Raw genomic sequence first — 22,667 nt, 5'->3', positions numbered from 1 at the left:
GCAGGTCTGTCTGGTGAACCTGCAGTTTTCTGGAAAAGTAAGCCCTGTCCGATAGCATTGCCAGGAAAGGCAGGAGGTCCAAACTTATGCTGTGTAGACAGGCCCATTGGGTTTGGGGTGGCGGGGTGGGGGAAATGGCTCAGGAAAAGCAAGAGATCTTGTTGGGTGTCCAAAGAGAGAAGTCCTTTGGGTAGAGGTTGGAAAGAGGGAAGAAGCCTCTCACCCTGCCGTGAGAAGGGGCTCTAAACCCAGGTGAGACAGGAGGGTCAGGAGCACTAAGGCAAATGTCACTTGTAACTTTAAAACAAAGAGTCTGCATTCAGCGGCCCCCTCAGGAAGGCCAGTCATTTCCTGAGGGGATATCGGGCCGCCCCATGCTTCATTGTTTCCAGTTTCCAGCAATGGCAGCCATTACCTGATCAGCACTGTAGTCAGTCTCTGCTTGTGGTGCCAGAAGTTACTAGAGTGCTTTTCTCTACTTTCACAGGGCAGATTTATCTGTGCCACGAGGGAAGTGTCTTCTGCCCCAGGGGCATGGGCCAAAGGCAGAACTAACTGCCTGAAGTCTTTGCTCTCAGGATGCAGCTGGAGACAGCCCAAGACGGCAAGATGTGGCTCGGAGTGCTGCTGGCACTTATGCTTTGTGAGTTTTTATTCTCTTTCCACAGTCCTTAAACTTCATGAGAATCAAAGCTGAGGAAATGAACATATTTCTTCTGTCTTTTCCAGGTCCAGGCCTTGAAGGACAAGAAAACCGTAAGTTGTACAGTTTCTACCTAGCTTCACTGTGTCTTTTCAGGATTCTTAAAACTCACAACGAATTGCTTGGGTTTCATGTTTATAACAACTGAGAAAAATATTGAGAGCTAAAGTCTATTTCTTTCTGGCATTTTTAGAAGGCTTTTAGAATAAAATGCTTCTTCTAAGCCAAGTTCTAATCAGCGTGTTCTAGGAGTCGCATACATTTTCTCTAGAAACAAGTGCATTGCTATTTATGAGGATTGGGGAAGTGATAAAAAAGGAGTGATTTCATTACTCGTTTTACCATAAATTTCTTAATTTCATATTCTCCCCTATGCCCCATTGTTTTTGTTCAAGTGAGACATAATCAATTTGTTAGATTCTTGAAGACAGAACATAAATTGTTGTTACGACTTTTCTTCTAAATGATCTGAAACATCCTGGATTTCACTTCCCATCGGCCTGGGAGGCTATGATAATTATAATGTTTTGTGCTTGTGGACAGGAAGGGGGGTTGCTTCTGCCTATCTTGGAGGTCTGGTTTATCATCCACTTTAGAGCTAATTTTGAATCTTTAAGACAAGATCAGATGCTTGACGGGGTCTGGGGGCTAAATGGAGGGAGAGCCCACAGAAGAGGATCCCCTTGTCGCTCGGCAAAAGAACGGGGTTGACTGGATTGCAGACAGTTGTATAGTTCTTTGGAGATGATGTGCGCGGATGACGCTAGTTTGCTGAGCCCAGGCTTGGAGCAGTGGCTCTGGGATTGGCCAGTGCGGCTACTAACAAAGCCAGTCTGCTGGTCTCCTGTCCATGTGCTCTAGTGGGCATTTGACTCCCAGGGCAACTCATGGAGACAGGATATCCCTGATCTTTGTAAGCATCCTAATGGACCGATGATGTCTCTATGACTCCAAGAAATAACCAACTCGCCCAGGTGAGAGCCAGTTAGCAGGGCATTGGCACTAGAACTTTTCACCGTGTGAAATATGGCTCTCTGTCTAGAGCCAGAGGCCCAACTCAGATCTTTTAAAAAAAAAAATTTTTTTTTTTAACGTTTATTTATTATTGAGAGACAGAGAGACACAGAGCATGAACAGGGGAGGGGTAGAGAGAGAGGGAGACACAGAATCTGAAGTAGGCTCCAGGCTCTGAGCTGTCAGCACAGAGCCCGACGCGGGGCTCGAACTCACAAACTTCGAGATCATGACCTGAGCCGAAGTCAGTGGCTCAACCAACTGAGTCACCCGGGCGCCCCCCAACTCAGATCTTTAAAGCCACTTTCACTTTGCCTCTTTGAGCCTTTTTCCCCCAATCTGTAGAATGGGGATGATAAGAGAATTGATCCCATAGAGTCTGTATGAGGATGAGATTAGATAAAAGGAAGTGACTTACCTGCATGGCATGCAATGACTGACAATGGTTTAGTATCTGGTCTTAGCCCTCCACAATCATGGCTCCTGCACTGCCCCTGTCTGTCCGTTGCTGTTCACATACCTCAGCTCTCGTCCACACCATGCCCTGCAAACGTGCAGGTTGCTGGGCTTCTGCTTCCCAGGACCTCCAGTCTCTCCCACCTCCCTACCTCACCTGGGAGGGTATCACTCCCTTCCCAGGGTTCCTGGAGAAAGGCCTCTGTGTCCAGGGAAGACCTCAGAACCGTAGGACTTGGAGCAGGGAGACTCTCCCACTGCTTCCTCAGGCTATCACCTTGTTTTACACTTGAGGAGACGGCGGCTCGGGGGCCATGAGGTACTTGTGTGTGGTCAATGCTGGGTGTTAGCAGAGTGAAGACTAGGACCAGGTCTCCTGTTCCTCAGGTCACCCAAGACCGTGCTGACCACACGTTTGACACGCACGACGCCCGCTTGCTCCACATTGCCTGCTCTGTGGTCGTACTCCTTGGTCAGCCTTGGCCCTTTGCCTTCCTTTCATCCCAGTCTCCCCCACTCAGCCCCAGCCCGCCTGCCTGCCTCAGGAGATGACCTCAGTTCCATCCTTCACCTAGAAAACACTGCTGTCTGCAGGGAACTCCCTCTACTTCCCGCCCTGCCCTGTCTACAGGCTTATCTGTCTCCCCACCCATCCTCCCAGCTTCCCTCCCTGCTTCAGAGATGTCAGTCCCTGTGGCTGAACGGGGCCAGCCTGTCCACCTGGGCTCTGAGCCCACCGCTCATCCGCCCCGATCTCCCTCTACCATTTTTTTAAAAATATTTTTTTATGTTTATTTTTATTTTTGAGAGAGAGAGAGACACAGGGCACAAGTGGGAGAGGGGCAGAGAGAGCGAGACACAGATCCAGAGCAGGCTCCAGGCTCCGAGCTGTCAGGACAGAGCCCGAGAAGGGGCTCGAACCCACGGAATGCAAGATCACGACCTGAGCTGAAGTCAGACGCTCAACCGACTGAGCCACCCAGGTGCCCCTCGCTCTATCATTTATTTAGTCCACCACTCCACTTTTAGGATCTCTGTTTCCCACTCCGTTCGGGCTCTTTCTCCTCAGTCTACAAACACAAATGGTAGTTTTTGGTTTGTTTGTTTTTGTTTTTGTTTTTAGGAAAAAGAAAAAACACAAACAACATACCTCCCTTCATTATCTTGTGTCCCCCCCCCCCCCCCCATGAATCCACTCCCTTCCTCAAATTTCTGTCAAGGCTGCTTTATAACTGCAGTCTCTGCTTCCTCAGCTCTTAGCCTGCCCTCACTTAGTGCTCTGGTTTTAGCCCCCACACCCCGCTGCCACCAGAATCCTCTCATTACGGACTCACCAAAGACCTTGTACTACCAAATGCCACGAACACTCCCGTCCCTCACCTTTCTGGACCCCTTTGCTGCCTTTGCACAAAGCCTCCTTCCTTGACCTTCTAGACTCTTCCTTGGTGTTCTCCCACCCCTCTGACAAACCCTCCGCCTCTATTATTAATGACAGTACATTCATAATGTGGTGCAAACATCTCCACTGTCTAGTTCCAGAATATTTTCATCACCCCAGAAAAAAAAGTCCTTTCTCATCCATTGAATATTCTCAAGTCTACCCCTTCCCCCAGTCTCACTGCACCTGCCCTACCACAGTCTTTGTAGATGTCAGCTTGCTCCACATTGCCTGCTCTGTGGTCGTACTCCTTGGTCAGCCTTGGCCCTTTCCCTTCCTTTTATCCCAGTCTCCCCCACTCAGCCCTGAACCATGGTTCAGGATGTTTATAGGCCTCTGGTCTCTCCCTCCAGCCCATAGTGATCTTTCTTTTTTTTACTTTATTTTTTTTAATTAAATTTTATTTTTTTAATGTTTATTTGTTTTTGAGAGAGAGAGACAGAGACAGAGCACGAACAGGGGAGGGGCAGAAAGAGAGAGGGAGACACAGGATCCAAAGCAGGTTCCAGGCTCTGAGCCATGAGCATAGAGCCCGATGCAGGGCTCGAGCTCATGAACTGTGAGATCATGACCTGAGCTGAAGTTGGATGCTTAACTCACTGAGCCACCCAGTCACCACCTATAGTGATCTTTCTAAAGCTCCAATGTCATTCTGTCACCCTAACCTCCCCCCTACCCCCCGCCAAATACCCTTAGGCAGCTTGTCAGCACCCTAAGAAACACCCTCCATTCTGGCACCTCCTACCTAGCTTGCCTGGCCCCTCAGGCCCCACATTCTGGTTTCTGTAATTGTATGTGCCCAGAATACATTGATGTCTTGGTTCTAGGTAGTTTTGCTGTAAACATCTTTGCTATAAGCATTTTTGCTGCATAACTACTAGGCTGGAAGGTAGTTTTGTCATGCAAGGCTAAAAAAATAATTGGTTGACAGCTGGTTTTAACAACTGGTTGAGTTTGGTTTCATTTCTCCATTCACATGGTGCTCTGTTTTTATGTTCTATAAATCTTAGTCTTCATGATGGTCTATACAGTCGTGTAGAATTTTGAACCCACATTTCCCATAGAACTTTGGAACAGCTATCAATGGACATGTGACAATCTTCCAAGAACAAACAACAGGATAGGAGGCAATACACTTTCACAGTGTAGTACAAAACTCTGTTACAAATATGCATCCTAGTATCTGGAAACTATACCTCTCTCTCTCTTTTATGTTTTTTTACACCCAATGTGGGGCTTGAACTCATGACCCAGAGATTAAGAATTGGATGCTCTAGGGGCATCTGGGTGGCTCAGTGAGTTAAACATCCTACTTCGGCTCAGGTCATGATCCCAAGGTTCATGAGTTCGAGCCCCGCGTCTGGCTCTGTGCTGACAGCTCAGAGCCTGGAGCCTGCTTGGGATTCTGTGTCTCCATCTCTCTCTGTGCCCCTCCCCCACTTGTGCTATCTCTCAAAAATAAACAAACGTTAAAAAAATTATTAAAAAAAAAAAAAGAGTTGGATGCTCTACCAACTGAGCCAGCCAGGCACCTCAAAACTATACCTCTCTTAATGAGGAAGAAGCTTTAGTAAAGAAAGAATGAGGAGACCCATCAATAAGCAAAAAAAAAAAAAAAAAAAAAAAAAAAGTATAACACTATGAACGAAAGACTTTGAAGACAAATACTTAGGTATAATCCACGAAATAAAATCAGTTATTTACATAGAATTGGCATGAATCTACACACATTTTAAATGTATTCAATTATTTTTTTATAATAGTTTTTCTGATTTTGTTATTCATTTTTCATGTTTTGTTATGTCCTCTTACATGAATGTCCCTCTTTTATTTTCCGTGATTTTATCTTTTATGGCCAAATGGCTTTAAGACAAATTAGTTATGTGTTGAAAATGTTTGCAGCAAAGATCCTTACCATGAAAATACCAAACATGTGACCTTTCATGCCCCTGTGCCCTGGAACATGCTGTTCTCCTGCCTGGAGCACCCCACCACCCGTTCTTGGCCTGATTCAAGCTTTGGTTCAAGGGTCACTTCCTTCACACTTTCCTTGGCCTCCCTAGAGCCACCTTTTTTTTTTTTTTTTTTTTTTATTTGGTGCTTAATTCATTGTACTTTGGTCATCTAGGTCCCCATCAGCCCATATGGTCTAGGACAGAGGGGATGATTTCTTACTCATCTTGTAATCCCAGCACCTGACATAGGTGCTCACTAAATGTTTCACTGAAGGAGACCCCAACTGAACTTGGAGATGCTTGAGATTCAGATGAGATGGGTCCGTGCATTCTCCGCTGAGCACCAAAGTTCATCAGGGGCTCCCTGCTAACTGGCTCCCTGTAATTTTCCTGACTACAATGGGGGGGCACCTTTCCTCCCCCCATTTCTGAGTCATTTCCAGGTTGGCCAAGACACTGGCTGAGTCATGATGCCTCATCTTCCCAAGAAACATGAGCATCCGCTCACGGGGAGCTCGAGGTACAAGGAAGCAGCCCCTTCTTTCAGGGTCTGGGCATCTGGCATGATGGTCCCTTATCTGGGCTGTGGTGACTTTGTTACCATGGATCCCCCTCCATCAGCCTTCATCTGTCCAGGTTGAAAAGATCTGACCTATTTAGGCTGCTGCCTAACCCCAATCTTTCATCACAGTGGTTCGGTAAAGAAAGCCGTGGATCCTTTTCTCTAGAACAAATGCACACTTGCATCTACTCAAAGGTGGTTCATGGACCCCCTACCACCTACCCATGAGCCTCAGGAGGCCCAGGGAGCCCAGATGTGAACACTCACTCTGTTGCGTAAATAGTGAGACCTATACATGGTAATCCAGCTTGGCTCTTCCTGGACAGTTTATTCACAAAGAGGACAATGTTTTCAGTATTATCTTAATAATCAGGCAGAGATTTTTAAAGATTAGTTGAGTGGTGTACTACTGCTTAACAAATTACCCCGGAATTTAGTGGCTTGAGATAATGATTTATGGGGCACCTGGGTGGCTCAGTCAGTTAAGTCGACTCTTGATTTCTGCTCAGATCATGATCTCATGGTTCATGTGTTCATGCTCTGTCAGTGCAGAACCTGCTTGGGATTCTCTCTCTCCCTCTCTTTCTGCCCCTCCCCGGCTTGCATGAGCACACATGTGTGCACTCTCTCTCTCTCTCAAAAATAAATAAACTTAAAAGATAACAATTTATTATCTCACACCTTCTGAGGGTCAGGAATCTGGGGAGCTCTGGCTCAGGGTCTGTCAGGAGATTGCCCATAAAATGCTATTCAGTATTACAATGATCTGAGGGCTTCTTTAAGGCCAGGGGATTTGCTTTTAAGCTCACTCATGTGGCTGTGGGCCTCTCTATCGGGATGCTCAGGGAGCAGCTGATTTTGCACAGAGTGAGTGATCCCCCAAAAAGGAAAGAGTGCTCAAGACAAAAGTTGCAAAGTCTTTTATAACCTAAACTCAGAAGGAGCGAACAAGCATGTCAGTATTTTGGGGTCACAGGAATAACCCTGGTATGATGTGGGAAGGGATAAAATGCTCGTGTGAGGGGTGCCTGGGCAACTCGGTCAGTTGAGCATCGGACTTCGGCTCAGGTCATGATCTCATAGTTCGTGGGCTCGAGCCTTGTGTGGGGCTCTATGCTGACAGCTCGGGGCCTGGAGCCTGCTTCAGATTCTGTGTGTCCTTCTCTCTCTGCCCCTTCTGCACTCGCGCTCTGTCTCTCTCTCTCAAAGATAAATCAACATTTCAAAAAATGCAGGTGTGAATAGCAGAGGGCAAGGCTCAATGGGCGGCAACTTGAAGGCTGGCTTCCACAAGGGTTGTGGTGGCGGTGGTGGTGTCGAAACTCTGTGCTGCTTTTGTTACATCATGTCAGTGAGGTTTTGTGTTTTGTCACAGAGCTGGGTTTCATAAATCTACAATAAACATATTGATCAATTTTGTAAAATGCTTTTCCTTCTTCCATCCTGCTGTCCTTTCTTTTTTTTTTTTTTTTTTTTTTTTTTTACATTTTATTTATTTTTGATAGAGAGAGACCGAGCACAAGTAGGGGAGGGGTAGAGGGAGAGGGAGACACAGAATCCGAAGCAGGCTCCAGGCTCTGAGCTGTCGGCGCAGAACCTGAGGCGGGGCTCGAACCCACAAACTGCGAGATCGTGACCTGATGCTTTAGCCAAGTTTGCTTTGGGGCCCCTGTAAGATGGAAATGAACGAGGCCCGGTCAGTAGGAGACCCACGCAGGGATGGTGCTGAGGCCAGAGGTTCCCGAGTAGAGAAGAACCGGGAATGCAGACGGTGAGCTCCAGGGGGGCAAAAACTGTGCCGATCTCACTCTTCCCTGAACCCCTCACTATTAGATGTGGTGCCTGGCACAGAGAAGCCCCCTTAAATGTCTGCTGAGAGCCAAGGAAGAGGGAAGAGAATGTCAGCCAGGGCCAGGCATTGGGCAATACACACTCTGTCCCTTCAGGGCCCTCAGCCATCTTGGTTCAGTCATTACTCAAGACAGAAATAGGAGGGAAGGCAGGTACTAATGTTCCCACTTTATAGGAGGAGAAGTGGTAGCTGAGAGGGGTTAAGTAACTCCCAAGAGCACTCAGATAATGGCTGTGGAGACAGGGGTTTGGACCCAGACATGCCTGACTTGCTTTCTTCCTGTATCCGCCCAGGTCTGTGTCCCAGTCTAGGGCATGGCCAGCCACGGGTGTGTACTGATGACACAGTAGGCTGATGACACGAAGTAGCCTAACACGGCAGGGACGACTAACCCTGGGAGTCTGAAGAAGCCACTGTAATTAACCTGGGAAATCAAGAAATGGTTTTCTTTTGAAAAAATTCATTAGCCAAAGGAGTGGATATCGAGTTTCAGAGACCTCAAGACTCAAGTTGGGTTTTATATCTGTGACTGGCAGACAGAAACCTAGCTAACATTTCTCAAGCATTCATCTGTGCTAGGAACTGTGTTCCCAGTACTTAAACTTGGGCTCCCATTTACACTTACTATTATTATGTCCATTGTGTGGATAAGCAAACTGAGGCTCAGAGAAGCTCAGGAATTTGCCAAAAGCCACACAGTTTGTGACCAGAGGTGGGATTTGGCCCAGGCAGTGCGGCTCTGCACGTACCTTCTTCTCCTGTTAGAATCACTGTACTAAACAGCATGGCTTAAAATGAGGAGGAGGTGATGAAGGAGTAGTGAGATGGCCTGTCCCTACCTGGAGGGGACCATATTAATGGATGGGAAACTTCTGTTCTGAGAGCTCACCCAGCAGGCTCCTCAGACCAGGAGCTGGTAAGGAATAGCAAAGACCAAAAAGGGAGTTCTAAAGATTAATGCTGCGGGAAACAACTTGCATTTTAAACAATCACCTCGTTTCATTTCATGGACTGATCAGATGCTGTTTTTTGTTAAATTAATTGCTCAGAAGAAAGGGACAGGTGTGGACGGTTGTATTCCTTTTAAAACCTGAGACATATTAGACACAAAGTCTAAAACTGTTCAGAAAGACTTGACTTTTAATAAAAGAGAGAGAAAGAAAGACAATTTTTGCCAGTCTCTCTGGTCAGCTAGCTAGCTAGCTAGCTATCCATTTTCTTATTTGAAAAATGATTTGGGACCGCTTATAAAAATTATGTGCTGTTGTTCATGAGGAGAACATAAATGAGGAAATCAGAGTGAAAGGTAAATAAAGGCAGGCCAAAGAAACTATGAGTCTTTAAACACACAGAAATTCATCCCAAAGTTTGCTAGAAGCAGAGGTGAAATTTTGGGTTAATGCTTCTTAGCAGTCAAAGCCAAAAGGAAAACAAGATCCATTAGAAAAATTTTGTGGGGGCGCCTGGGTGGCTCAGTCAGGTAAGCATCTGACTTTGACTCAAGTCATGATCGTGCGGTTTGTGAGTTTGATCCTCACATCGGGCTCTGTGCTGACAGCTCAGAGCCTGGAGCCTGCTTCAGATTCTGTGTCTCCCTCTCTCTCTGACCCCCCCCCCCCCAGCTTATACTCTCTTTCTCTCAAAAATAAATAAACATTTAAAAAAAAAAAAGAAAGAAAAATGCTGGAATTTACAAGATAGAAATGAATAAACACAGCTTTTCCTGATGTAGTTGAAGCACTATGTGAAATCCTGGACGACATCCCGTTGGCATCCTAGACTAGACAATATCGGGTTCCATAAGACAATTTCTTACCAGCATCTATCAGTTTCCTAGCTCTACCACAACGAAATACCACAGACTGGCTATCTTCAACAACAGAAATTAATTTTCTCACAGTTCTGGAGGCTAGAAGTCCAAGACTAAAATGTCAGCAGCTTTGGTTTCTTCTGAGGCCTCTCTCCTTGGCTCACAGATGGCCGCCTTCATATGGTCATCCCTCTGTGCACATGTCCGTGGTCTCTCTTTGTCCAAATTCCTTATAAGGACACCAGGCAGATTGGATTAGGGCCCATTTTAATTTAATCACCTTTAAAGGCCTGATGTTCAAGCACAGTCACATTCTGAGGTACTAGGGGTTAGGTTTTGAATATATGAATGTTTCCCTACTAACAGCGTCCCTTGGTAGAGGGCCAAAGCTTCATTCCATTAATACTAGTAAACGAGGGACCATAGCAAAGTGGTCCAAGCATGCAGATTTCTGAGATCTTCCTCTGTCCAAGGATAAGGAGATTGGGGATATGTAAGGAGACTCAATAAATATACATTCATCATGGCCCATGAATATTTTTATTATCAAAGTATCTGCTAAGGATTGATCTTTAGGAGCCTTACCTAAGCCACCGGACCCTGTTTTGCTTGAATAACACCTGGTGTCTACAGCCCCACACTATTTCTGGCCCCTAAAGCCCTCATGGGCCACATAAACTTTAGGTAGGGTGCCAAACTCGATATATGAAGACCTACCTCTTAAGTAAAAGATCAGGAAAGAGTACATAAGACTTTATCTTTGTATTTGCTTATAGATGTGTACAGACCATCTGGAAGAAACTAAATTCAGTGGTTATTTCTGCAAGGGGAGGTGGGAACTGGGTGGGCAGGACAAGAATGGGAATGAGACTTTACACTGTATCTTTTTCCTTTTTTGTTTTAATGTTATTTATTTTTGAGAGAGAGAGAGAGAACAGGTAGGGGCAAAAAAAGGGGGGGGGGCGTGGAGATAGAGAATCCCAAGCAGGCTCCATGCTGTCAACACAGAGCCCGATGAGGGGCTTAAACTCATGAACTGTGAGATCATGACCCCAAATCAAGAGTTGGGCATTTAACTAGCTGAGCTACCCAGGTGCCCCTATCTTGTATCTTTTCTTCGTACAGAAAATACATTTTCTTTTTTGGGCCTCAAGTACACAGAATTGGATTGATTATAATCCCTGGCTCATAACATACTCTCATCTTTGATCTGTGCACAATTACCTTTTGTTTTATTTATATATGCATGCTTTTAATAACATAATGAATTCACGTGACCCCACCACCTAACCTGAAAATTAGAACATCACCAATACTATATCACCCCGTGTATTCCTAATCCTACCCTCCTCTTCCCTTCAGAAGTGACCACTACCCTGATTTTTTTTTTTTTTTAATCTTAAGTAGGCTTCACACCCATCGTGGGGCTTGAACTCACAACCTTGAGATCAAGAGTCACATGTTCTACCAACTGAGCCAGCCAGGTGCCCCCACTATCCTGATTTTTTAAATATTAGTTATATCCACCTTTTTTTTTCCCCCATCCACTTTTCTAAACCTGCATTATTTCAAATGATCTATCTTTAGGCTCTTTGGGGTTTTTCACATAGACGTCATATCATCTGCCCTTGGGGATTTTGAAACATTTGACTGCACTATCCGCTCAAAAATGTACATAAAATGTTTATAATCTCAGGATTGTTTTACTCATACTTCATGGACATTGATGCGAAAGGAGGCTAACAAAGCATGGGAGACACAGTAGCTCTTAACCCCAAGTCCTGATGCTAGATAGATAGCCTCCACGGCTATCACATACCATCCTTGACTGTCTGGTCCCTGTAGGCACTGGGATCCCTGGACACTACACTGCAGAGGATGTGAGAATACCAATCTACTGTAATCTGATGTGGTGTAAAGGTCACCAGGATGATGTTTCTGAGATAACGGGTGTGTCTGCTCTCCTTCCCTTGGCATGTAGCCTTCACCATCAACTACATCCACATGAATATCCTGCCAGGACTGGAGGTGCAAAATGGGGAGAACCTGACCCTGCAGTGCGTCGTGGACATCAGCACCACCTCCCATGTCAAGCCTCAGCACTGGGTGCTGTTCTATAAGGATGATGTGCTGTTTCACAACGTCTCCTCCATGAAGAACACGGAGAGTTATTTTATTCCCCAAGCCCGGGTCTATGATGCAGGGACATATAAATGCACCGTGATTCTGAACAACAAGGAGAAAACCACATCGGAGTACCAGGTGTGGGTGAAAGGTGAGTCCCTGCCTTTGAACGTAGCTCAAGTGGATGCAGCATAGTGCACGTGGTAGCAGGAATAGAAATTGAATGGAGGCTAACACTGGACCTCCCTGCCCATCCGTCACCCTTGTCACTTCTCTGCCTGGCATTTTCCTAACCTGCAAATGTAGGCATTAGACATGCTCCCAATACGCCGGGCTGTTTCTTACCTCCTTGCCTTTGCGTACACTATATTCCCTCTCCTGGGAATACCCTTCTTCATCTTCTCCCTCCTTCAAGACTCAACTCAATCATCTCTTCTCTGACACTTTCCCAAGCAACACCAATCTCCCCCAGGGTCCCGGTCCTTAGAGCTCTTATGCAATCTGGACATTCCGTGGCATTTGTATAAAGGCCACAGGCCGAGTGTTCACATTGGATTCTGCAGTCGTTCTGCCTGGAGTCCAGTCTGGGCAAGTCCCTTAGCCTCTGTAGACTTTAAAATTCTCATCAGTGAAATGAAGATAATAATAATACCCAGCTCAGGGAGTGATTGCAAGGATTAAAAGATACCTTCTAGATAAAGTGCTTAGTATAATTTCCAACACATAATTAAGTTCCCCCCAAATGGCAATTACTGTTTCACTCAGTTGCAAATGTTTCTCTCACACCTGTCTGCTCTACTGTGAGATTCCCAAGGAAGGAGATGGTGTTCGGTCCGTTTTTGTATTTCAAACAAAGAACCTGGCTTATAGTAGGCACTCAGTAAATGATTGTGGAATAAATTAGGCAGATGAAAAAGGGGAAGTAGAAATGGATAGAAATGCAGAAGTGGGAGGGAAATCATGGGAAATTTGGGTTCTGAGATATAGGATTCCATCCAGTCACTCATTGCTTTACTCCCTCAAGAAGCATTTCCCAAGGCTGCAAGTCAGGAACAAAAACCAGGTGCAAGACATGAAAATGCGTCGAGTCCAGCTCTGGTGGCGGTCACTGTCTGGTGGGGAAGAGAGACATTAAAAAAATAATTACGGTCTAATGGTCGTATGATCTGAGTGCCTTGGGAGCACAAAGATGAGAGGCAACAATTCTTCCTAGAGAAGTTAGGGATGGCTTCCTGGAGGAAGGGACTTTGAGTCCAGATACAGAAGATCATGGAGGAGTTTGCTTGATGGTGAAATGGAGCAAGGGCAGAGAAATGGAAATGTCACATGAATGGAAGAGCAGAGGTCGAGAAAGAGCAGAGTATCCCAATAGAGTGGCTCTTCAGTGAAATACCCCAACCTTTGGAGTCTTCATTTCCTGTCTTTAAAATAGAGATCACTAGGTAGCAACACGTACCCTTGAAGGTTGTTTTGTTTTGAGGATTAAATGTGATAGCATCGAAGTGTGCTTAGTAACCAAGTATTGAATGAATGAATGAATGAATGAATGCCCATCATGTGTGAGGGGTTCAGCTGGGCCATCCTTAGAAAGGGATAACCCTTTCAGCATATAGGAAGCAGGAAGAACCAGCAGGTAAGTGTTCGGGGCATTTTCCTTTCATGAGCATACAATCTCTGGCCACATTTTTGGTCAGGCCTTTAGGCTTACTTGGGAGACTATGACATCACCCTCCCCCAGGCCAATTCCCCCATGGGTGTCCTTTGGACAGTCAGGGACATGGCTGGCTAGACATCCCTCAGAGTCGCCAGGGGCAACAGCCACAGGGATGCAGACCAGCCCTTCTCGTTTCCACTGAGGACAGGGCCTTGCCTGGCCAACAGCTCCCAGCACTGACTTTAGTGATAAGGAAAGATTCACAGGCTGAATTTGGGCAATGTCTGTTGAAAAGAAATGTGCTGGCAGGCTTTAGAAACTTAGGGTGATTTTTCTTAAAACTTGGATGGTTTAATGGATTGTTAGTGAATTGAACCCTGTGCTTCCTTGACAGCGACTGCCATAACGGTCATTTCTGCATTTTGTGTGCTCACTTTTGTCATCAGAATAGTCATTCACTCTATTGTTACTTCCAATGATAAGAACTGTCACCTATCAGACCCTCATGGGGTAAACGGTTGTAAGTGCTTCACACACGTCATTTAAGCCCTGCAATAGCACTGAGAGCTAAATGTGACCCTTTCCAGGTGCAGACACAGGCCCAGAGAGGTTGAATGGCATGTTCATGCCTTGAAGTTCCTCAGAGGCCAAGCTGGTTAGAACCAAGATCTCGTTGACTCCAAAGCTGGCCTCTCTAACTCTTAATTATTATTCAGGTCTTTGAGGTAGACCAGAGGCCATTCATTCATTCATTCATTCACTCAACATGTATTGAGTCCCACTCTGGGCTAGGCTGAGGAACCAACAATGAGTAAGATGTGATCCCTTCCCTTGGGGAGATCCGTGTGAAGCAGGGGAACACCTTTGTAAACAGCTGCCACCACAGGTGGAAATAGTGGTACGAACACAGTATAGGTCACCTTCCCAAGAGGACAGCCATGATGTCCGAACTGGGTGCGTTGAAACAAAGATTCAGAAGAGTCATAAGCAACTAGGTGAAGTGGCAAGGTTTAGGATACCAGCTAGTCTGTCTGACTCTTGAGGTGGACCTCATGACCACCAGACCACGGAGCCTGGACAAGACATCTAGTCTCAGCTAGACCATCCTAGCTCCCCCTCATCTGACCCTGGCTCACCACCTACTGTACCTCTCCCCGCCCCCCTTTCTTTGTTCTAGATGGCCCTCCCAAAAAGTCCATCGTATTCCTTGACACAAGCAGTCCCTGTGCACATGCACCCTGAAATCCCTGTCTTTAGCCCCCAACCTCATCTGTTCTTAGCCCCCACTTCATCTGTCCAAATAACAAATAGCCCCCACCTCATCTGTCCAAACAACAAATAACACCCTTCCTCCAAGATTACTCTCAGGCACTATTCCCTTCTAGAATCTTCTCTGATCCCTCAGGCAAAGAGGGCCTCCTTTTTTCCTGACTGCTTCATCACTCATTATCTCTACCACACATTCTAATGGTTAATTATTTTCAGCTTCACTTTGTGAACCAGGAGGCGACATGTCCTTCCTCTCTCCCACCTCCCACCCCAACTCCTGGCTTTGGAGTTAGACAGACCTGGAATCGAATCTCAGTTCTGCAACTTGCTGGCAAGGAGCTTTTGGATGAAACTTGGACCTCACTGAGCTTCACCTTCTTCAAAATAGGCATACTTTTATCTTTCATGTCCACCCTGGAGATTTATTATGAGAATTACATGGGGTCATGGATAAAAAGTCTAACCTAGGTTGTGGTTGGCAGTCAATAAATTATAACACCAACCACAGTAATGCCTATAGATATGGCTGTTTTAATTGTATCAGTTGGCAAGACTTGTCTCCCCAGTGGGATTGTAAACTTTGAAAGCACCAACCACATCTGAAACATATTTTATATTTTTCAAAGTAGCTGGTATAGCTCTGGGAACATACTTGCTCAGTAATCACCTGGTAGGTAGCCCTGGGGTTCTGGGAACAAAAGCGAAGACTCTCAGATGGGTCGATCACAGTGGTGCAGCCGAGGTAGGCTTGAATCACTAGATCAAACTGATACTAATGGACTTTCTCTTTCCCCAAAGGAGTGTCCAATCCCAGAGTGACACTGGACAAGAAAGAGGCAATAGAAGGCGGGGTCGTGACGGTCAATTGTTCTGTCCCAGAGGAAAATCCCCCAATATACTTCACAATTGAAAAACTCAAGCTAGATGCAAAAGGTTTCAAGCAAAAAAGAGAAAAAGTTTCTCAGAACCAGAATTTTATGGTGATGGAATTCACAGTGGAGGAACAGGACCACGTCATACTTTTCCAATGTCAAGCCAGGATCTTTTCTGGGACCAATGTGGAGATCTCTAAAGCCATCAGGAGTGAACTGGTCACCGTGACGGGTCAGAGTCCTACTCTCCTTTTCATCACTCTCTGGTTTGCTGGTTGGGATGGGGAGAAAGCCCAGAAATTGGGAAGGGGCTGGGGCCTTCTGACTGGGCTGCTGTTTTCAAGACTGTTCTTAACCACTTATAAGCCATGCTTTTCAAACTTTTTGACTGCGATATAGTTCAAAAAATTGTGTGTGTGTGTGTGTGTGTGTGTGCAAAATTTCCCAAGCAAAAGTTTCACAACTAATCCTTAATGTATGGAGCATTTTGCTATTTTCTATTCTATTCTATTTTGTTTTTTTATTTTTTTTTCTTTTTTCAACGTTTTTTTTTTTTTTTTTTTTTTTTTTATTTATTTATTTTTGGGACAGAGAGAGACAGAGCATGAACGGGGGAGGGGCAGAGAGAGAGGGAGACACAGAATCGGAAACAGGCTCCAGGCTCCGAGCCATCAGCCCAGAGCCTGACGCGGGGCTCGAACTCACAGACCGCGAGATCGTGACCTGGCTGAAGTCGGACGCTTAACCGACTGCGCCACCCAGGCGCCCCTATTTTGTTTTTTTAAAACACTGACCTTGACTCAGTGAAATGATGCATTGTGTGATTTGCAGTTTGGAAAACACGGCTTCAAGCCAATATGGGTCAGACACCAGGAGGTGGAGTCTGGAGGGGTTTGGGAGGGAAGGGGGTCCCTATCCCCAGCCTTCGCCTCCCACATTTGAGGAAGGACTCCCCTCTTCTACCCACCCTCCATCACCAAGATGTTGGACAAATAAGAAGCAGATGAGGTGGCCTGAGGAATGCTCTTCAGAGAGAAAGGAAATAGCAGAGGGAGGCCCGGGCGTGCGTGTCCAGGATGAAAAGAGCTCCAGCACAGGCAGCCTGTAGGATGGCACGAGGACTCGTGAGCAGGGGAGAGCCAAGGGAAGGCATATTCTAGCGCAGTAGCCTCGAGTCTTTTCTATAGGAGCCCCAAAGTTTGTCATGGATACCCTTCTGCTTTTGGTACCTCATTTCATTCCCACCCGTTGTGTGTGTATATATGTATACATATGATATTATGTATATATCATATTTTTCTGATTATAATACATGGTGTGGGTTAAATTTCCCGAATATATGGCACGGTATAAAGTATCAAGTGACAATCATTCATAGCACCAATACTTAGAGAATCACTTGTGTTGTCCTAGACTTGCTCTATTGTTATGTTCATGCACACACAAAATTTTTGTTTTTCTTTGTTTTTACAAAAAGTGTGACCTGTCAAACATCACTGTTTTGTAACTTTTCCTTAACTTAACGGTATGTCATAGACCTTTGTCCATATCAAGAAATATAGATCTACATCCTTTTAGTGGCATCTCGGAAAGCTATTATAGGATTACCTCATTTACCTAATTTACCTCATTTTTCTAATATAGACTTTTAGGTATTTTCCCAGCTTTTTTGCTCCCTCTTTTTTTTTTTTTTTTAAGAGGGAGGGTGAGAGAGCACCTGTGTGAGGGAGGAGAGGGGCAGAGGGAGAGAGAGAGAGAGAGAGAATCCCAAACTCAGTGTGGAGCCTGATGTGGGGCTTGATCCCACAACCCTGGGATCATGACCTCAGCCAGAATCAAGAGGCGGACGCTCAACTGACTGAGCCACCCAGGCACACTGTCCCCCTTACTCCCTGCCAACCCAGTTTTTTGCTACTAAAACAATCCTGCAATATACAGACTTATAGTTTGTATACTTCTGTGAGTATTTTTTTCATTATTATTTATAAGGTTGATTCCTGGCAGTCAAATTGTTGATTCAAATGTTTTGTGCATTTTAAATATTGATATATATTGCCAAAGCACTCCTCAAAATGGTTGAACATTTCCATCAAAACTGATGCTACTGTTTATTTTCCCACATTCTTACTCTTACGTAGCATTATCAACATTTTCTTGTTTATGACGATCTGAGACACAGTGATATATCATTGTTCTTGTGATTTATATTTCTTTGGTCTTTACTGAGGTCAAGTATGTTCTTGGTGTTTATTGACTTATTACATTTCCCCCCATAAACTGCCTGTTTATATACACTTGGCCCATTTTTACTGTTTCTGATTGATTTGTTTGAGCCCTTTATAAATTAAAGGCATTAGCTCTTTGTCAAGTACTATGCAAATATTTCCCTGAGTTTGTCATCTGTCTTTCTTTTATGCTCAGTTTTCAGGCAGAAGCGTTTCATCCTTATTGAATCAAATTTGTCCATCTTTTTCTTTTTTGGCATCTCAGTTTCATGATTCACACCTAAAGCTTATAAAGATAATTAAAGGAAAAAATGCACGTATGTTTGCTCTTACTGTTCCTGTAGTTTAACTGTTTGCTTGGTTTTTTTTCTGCGTTTAGATTTCTGGTGCATCTGGAGTTAATTAGGATGTAAGAAAAAAAAAAAACCTTTAGTGATGATTACCCTTCTCCAGAGGACATTTGTTGAGTATCCTAAAAGATGCCCTTTCTTGTTTTTTAACTTCCATTCAGGGAAGTAGCCTATTTTTTTTTTTTTTAATTTTCATTTAAATTCTAGTTAGTTAACATCCAGTGCAATATTGGTTTCAGGAGTAGAATTCAGCAATTCATCACGTACATACAACGCCCAGTGCTCATCACAAGTGCCCTCCTTAGTACACATCACCCATGTAGCCCATCCCCCCTCTCCCATCTCCCTTCTCTATTGTTAAGAGTCTCTTAAGATTTGCTTCCCCTCCCATCTTTTTTTCCTTCCCATATGTTCATCTGTTTTGTTTCTTAAATTCTACATAGGAGTGGAATCATATGGTATTTGTCTTTCTCTGACTATTTTGCTTAGCCTAATACTCTCTAGCTCCAGCCATGTAATTGCAAACAGCAAGATTTCATTCTTTTTGATGGCTGAGTAATATTCCATTTGTGTGTGTGTGTGTGTGTGTGTGTGTGTGTGTGTGTGTATGCCACATCTTTTTTTCTTTAACATTTATTTATTTTGAGAGAGAGAGAGAGTGTATGTGTGCGTGAGCAGGAGAGGGGGAGAGAGACAGGGAGAGAAAGAATCTCAAGCAGGCTCTGCACTGTCAGCTCAGAGCCCATTATGGGGCTTGATCCCACTAACTGTGAGATCATGACCTGAGCAGAAATCAAGAGTCAGACGCTTAACCAACTGAGCCACCCAGGTGCCCCTATATGCCACATCTTGTTTATCCATTCATCGTCGATGGACATTTGGGCTCTCTTCATAGTTTGGCTATTGTTGATAATGCTGCTATAAGCATTGGGGTGCATGTCATCCTTCAAAACTTTTTGTATCCTTTGGGTAAAATACGTAGTAGTACAATTGCTGGATCAAAGGATGGTTCTATTTTTAATTTTTTGAGGAAACTCCATACTGTTCTCCAGAGTGGCTGTACCAGTTTGCATTCCCACCAACAGTACAAGAGGGTTCCCCTTTCTCCACATTCTCGCCAACATCTCTTGCCTGTGTTGTTAATTTTAGCCATTCTGGTAGGTGTGAGGTGGTATCTCATTGTGGTTTTGATATGTATTTCCCTGATGATGAGTGATATTGAGCATTTTTTCATGTGTCTGTTAGCCATCTGGATGTCTTCTTTGGACAACGTCTGTTCATGTCTTCTGCCCATTTCTTTTTTTTTTTCAACGTTTTTTTTTGTTTGTTTGTTTGTTTTTGTTGTTTTTTTTTTTTTGGGACAGAGAGAGACAGAGCATGAACGGAGGAGGGGCAGAGAGAGAGGGAGACACAGAATCGGAAACAGGCTCCAGGCTCCCAGCCATCAGCCCAGAGCCTGACGCGGGGCTCGAACTCACGGACCGCGAGATCGTGACCTGGCTGAAGTCGGACGCTTAACCGACTGCGCCACCCAGGCGCCCCTCTTCTGCCCATTTCTTAACTGGATTGTTTGTTATTTCGGTGTTGAGTTAGATAAATTCCTTACAAATTTTGGATATTTACGCTTTATCAGATATGTCATTTGCAAATATCTTCTCCAATTCTGTAGGCTGCCTTTTAGTTTTGTTGATTATTTCCTTCATTGTGCAGAAGGTTTTTATCTTGATAAGGTCCCAATAGTTCATTTTTTTGCTTTTGTTTCCTTTCATTCCCACGACGGCAGACTATTTTTTTTTTTTTTTTTTTTTTAACGATAGCTATTTATTGTGAAGTTAAATGACTTTGCAGTAAAAAGCTAGCAAATTAGGAGCACCTGAGTGGCTCAGTCAGTTAAGCGTCCGACTTTGGCTCAGGTCATGATCTTGCTGTTTGTGGGTTCGAGCCCTGCATCAGGCTCTGTGCTGACAGTTCAGAGCCTGGAGCCTGCCTCGGATTCTGTGTCTCCCTCTCTCTGCCCTTGCCCTGCTTGTGCTCTCTCTCTCAAAATAAATAAACATTTAAAAAAATTTTTTTAAAAAGACAAGTGAATGAAAGTATATCACTCTAAATTCACTTTTGGCTTCATTTTGCATAGTTGGCAATCTGTGTGTGTACTCTAATGGTCTGCAATTTTTTTATTTGTTTGTGGAAGCAAAGGCTGATCCCTACTTCTCTTACCATCTCCTGATGATCCCACACCCTGGTATCTGACCAATATTTTATTAAAACAGTGTTTTTCAAGCTGCATGAGTCATGCAATCAATTTAGTCAGTCACAGCCAGCATTAAAAAAAAATAGAATAGACCAGAAATCAGTTTTGGGGGGGGAGGTGCATATCGTTATTTAAATATGCATTTCCATGAAGTGGCACAGTTTACATCATTGTCACTTTAGAAAACTATGGAATATTTGTGCTGAAATGCCATGGTTCCATGAAACTATGTGAGAAGAGCCTAGAAAATCTTTAGTGGACGGGGCAAGAGTCTGTTTCCAATGCTCTGAAGATTTTTGAGGTCATTTGAAGAGGATTCTGCAGATGAGATCTAGAGAAGGTGGTTTTGGCTTTGGGAAGGTCAAGGGAGATTGCAGCTAAGAAGGCTGAAGTTGCAAGAATGAGTGAGAAGCATCAGAGCAACTTAGGAGAAGGTTTTTAAGGGAAAAGATTGAATTTGTTTAATTAATAAGGAAGAATAGTGTTGGCAACAAAAAAGATCACAAAAGGGGAGGATGTAAATGCCTCTTCCGCTCACTCAGCTTTGAACCTGAGTCCAACCAGCTTGTCCTCTTCTTGTAGAATCCTTCTCTAATCCCAGATTCCACATCAGCCCCAAGGGAGTGATCACAGAAGGAGATCAGCTCAACATTAAGTGCACCATTCAAGTGACACACCTGGTGCAGTCATTTCCAGAAATCATAATCCAGAAGGACAAGGCGATTGTAGCACACAAGACGCATGGCAATGAGGCCACCTACTCAGTGATGGCCATGGTGGAGCATAATGGCAACTACACGTGCAAAGTGGAAGCCAGCCGGATATCCAAGGTCAGCAGCATCGTGGTCAACATAACAGGTAGGGCTGCTGCTGGAGGATGTGTGAATATGGTAGGCTCAAGCAGCCACTGTGCTGGAATCCAGAATGGCCAATGAGAGCGGATATTTCTGCTCCTGCTTGTCTGAATGAATGTACTCAGGTGGGGGCGTGGTGCTCAAGGGGAAAAGTCAATGCAGAGTCAGTAAGCAGTTAGCTGTGGTGGTTGAGGGTGCAAGTTCTGACATCAAATCCCAACACTGCCAGCCACTACTTCAGTGACCTTAGGTGAATTACTCAGCTTCTCCTTGGCACAGCTCTATGAGATGGGGATAATGACAGCACTCACCTGTAGGACTGTCTCCGTGATGAAATGACATGACTCTGCTATAAACAGCCTCATACAGAATAAGCACTCTGTGTGAATGTTAGCCAGTGTGTCTGCTATTATATTTATCTTTCCTCTGTGCCAGGCACTATGCTAGATCCCAGACCCAGGTCCTAAGACTGGGTCAGGAGTGAGAAAGCATTAGCAAATTCAAGAACAATAGCAACAATTCCCTTTTGTTGAAAACTCTATGACTGGTTTACATACATTTGCATTTCACGCTCATAACAATGCTGTGAGATAGGGATCATGATTCTGGTTTTATGGGTGTGGAAATTGAGGCTGAGATGTTAGGTAACTCACCCAGCGATTATAAGGTTACCAAGTGGCAGAACAAGAGTCACCCCAGGCCCATTTGACTTCCAAACCCATGCACTTAAAAGTTCTATTGGACTCCTTTACCCCTTTCCTGGCTTTACTTCTCTCCATAGCACCTATTACCAAAAAAATATATTCTATCTCTTCCTGTTTATTGTATGTATCCAGGCACTGGAATGCAAGCCTATGAGACTAGGAACGTTACCCATTTTATCCAGTGCTATGTCCTTAACACCTAGAATAGAGCCTGGCACATAGTAGGACTTAAATACATATTTGTTGGATGAATGAATGAACATTGGACGACTGTGTTTCAGAGGGCAGAGAGAGTCAGCACTTCGTGGTTGCCATGTGAAGGTATTCATTCATTTCTTCATTTACTGAAAGCCTTCTACGTGTAAAGCACTGAGTGTAGTCACAGGGACAGTCCACAGTATCATAGGAAACTACCCAACTGGGTGATTGGCATATGTGTTGGATCCCACTGGTCTATAGTGTGTACTAATAATTTAGTTTATTATTGATAATGATAAATATCTTGATGGTACATGATATTTTTCGCCGATCAGACATGTATTATCTCATTAGAGAAAAGTTTTCAATTCAACAT

The 22,667-nt window shown here is 44.5% G+C and overlaps 1 protein-coding gene across 9 annotated transcripts in view; it reads left to right on the top strand.

The window, feature by feature from the left end:
- PECAM1 (platelet and endothelial cell adhesion molecule 1) overlaps positions 1 to 22,667 on the top strand; it is a 74,155-nt gene that overhangs the window by 14,333 nt on the left and 37,155 nt on the right. For all 9 annotated transcript variants that reach the window (XM_042917130.1, XM_042917132.1, XM_042917127.1 and 6 more), the window contains 5 exons: positions 488 to 643; positions 730 to 756; positions 11,772 to 12,065; positions 15,636 to 15,941; positions 21,118 to 21,393. In XM_042917130.1, the coding sequence (XP_042773064.1) occupies positions 580 to 643; positions 730 to 756; positions 11,772 to 12,065; positions 15,636 to 15,941; positions 21,118 to 21,393 (967 nt within the window). In that variant the 5' untranslated portion in view covers positions 488 to 579. The remainder of the gene's footprint in view (positions 1 to 487; positions 644 to 729; positions 757 to 11,771; positions 12,066 to 15,635; positions 15,942 to 21,117; positions 21,394 to 22,667) is intronic.

This window comes from Panthera leo, chromosome E1, assembly GCF_018350215.1.
Source record: "Panthera leo isolate Ple1 chromosome E1, P.leo_Ple1_pat1.1, whole genome shotgun sequence".
NCBI lineage: Eukaryota > Metazoa > Chordata > Mammalia > Carnivora > Felidae > Panthera > Panthera leo.
The sequence above is the reverse complement of the archived record's forward strand: the minus strand, read 5'-3'. Positions and strand labels throughout refer to the sequence as shown.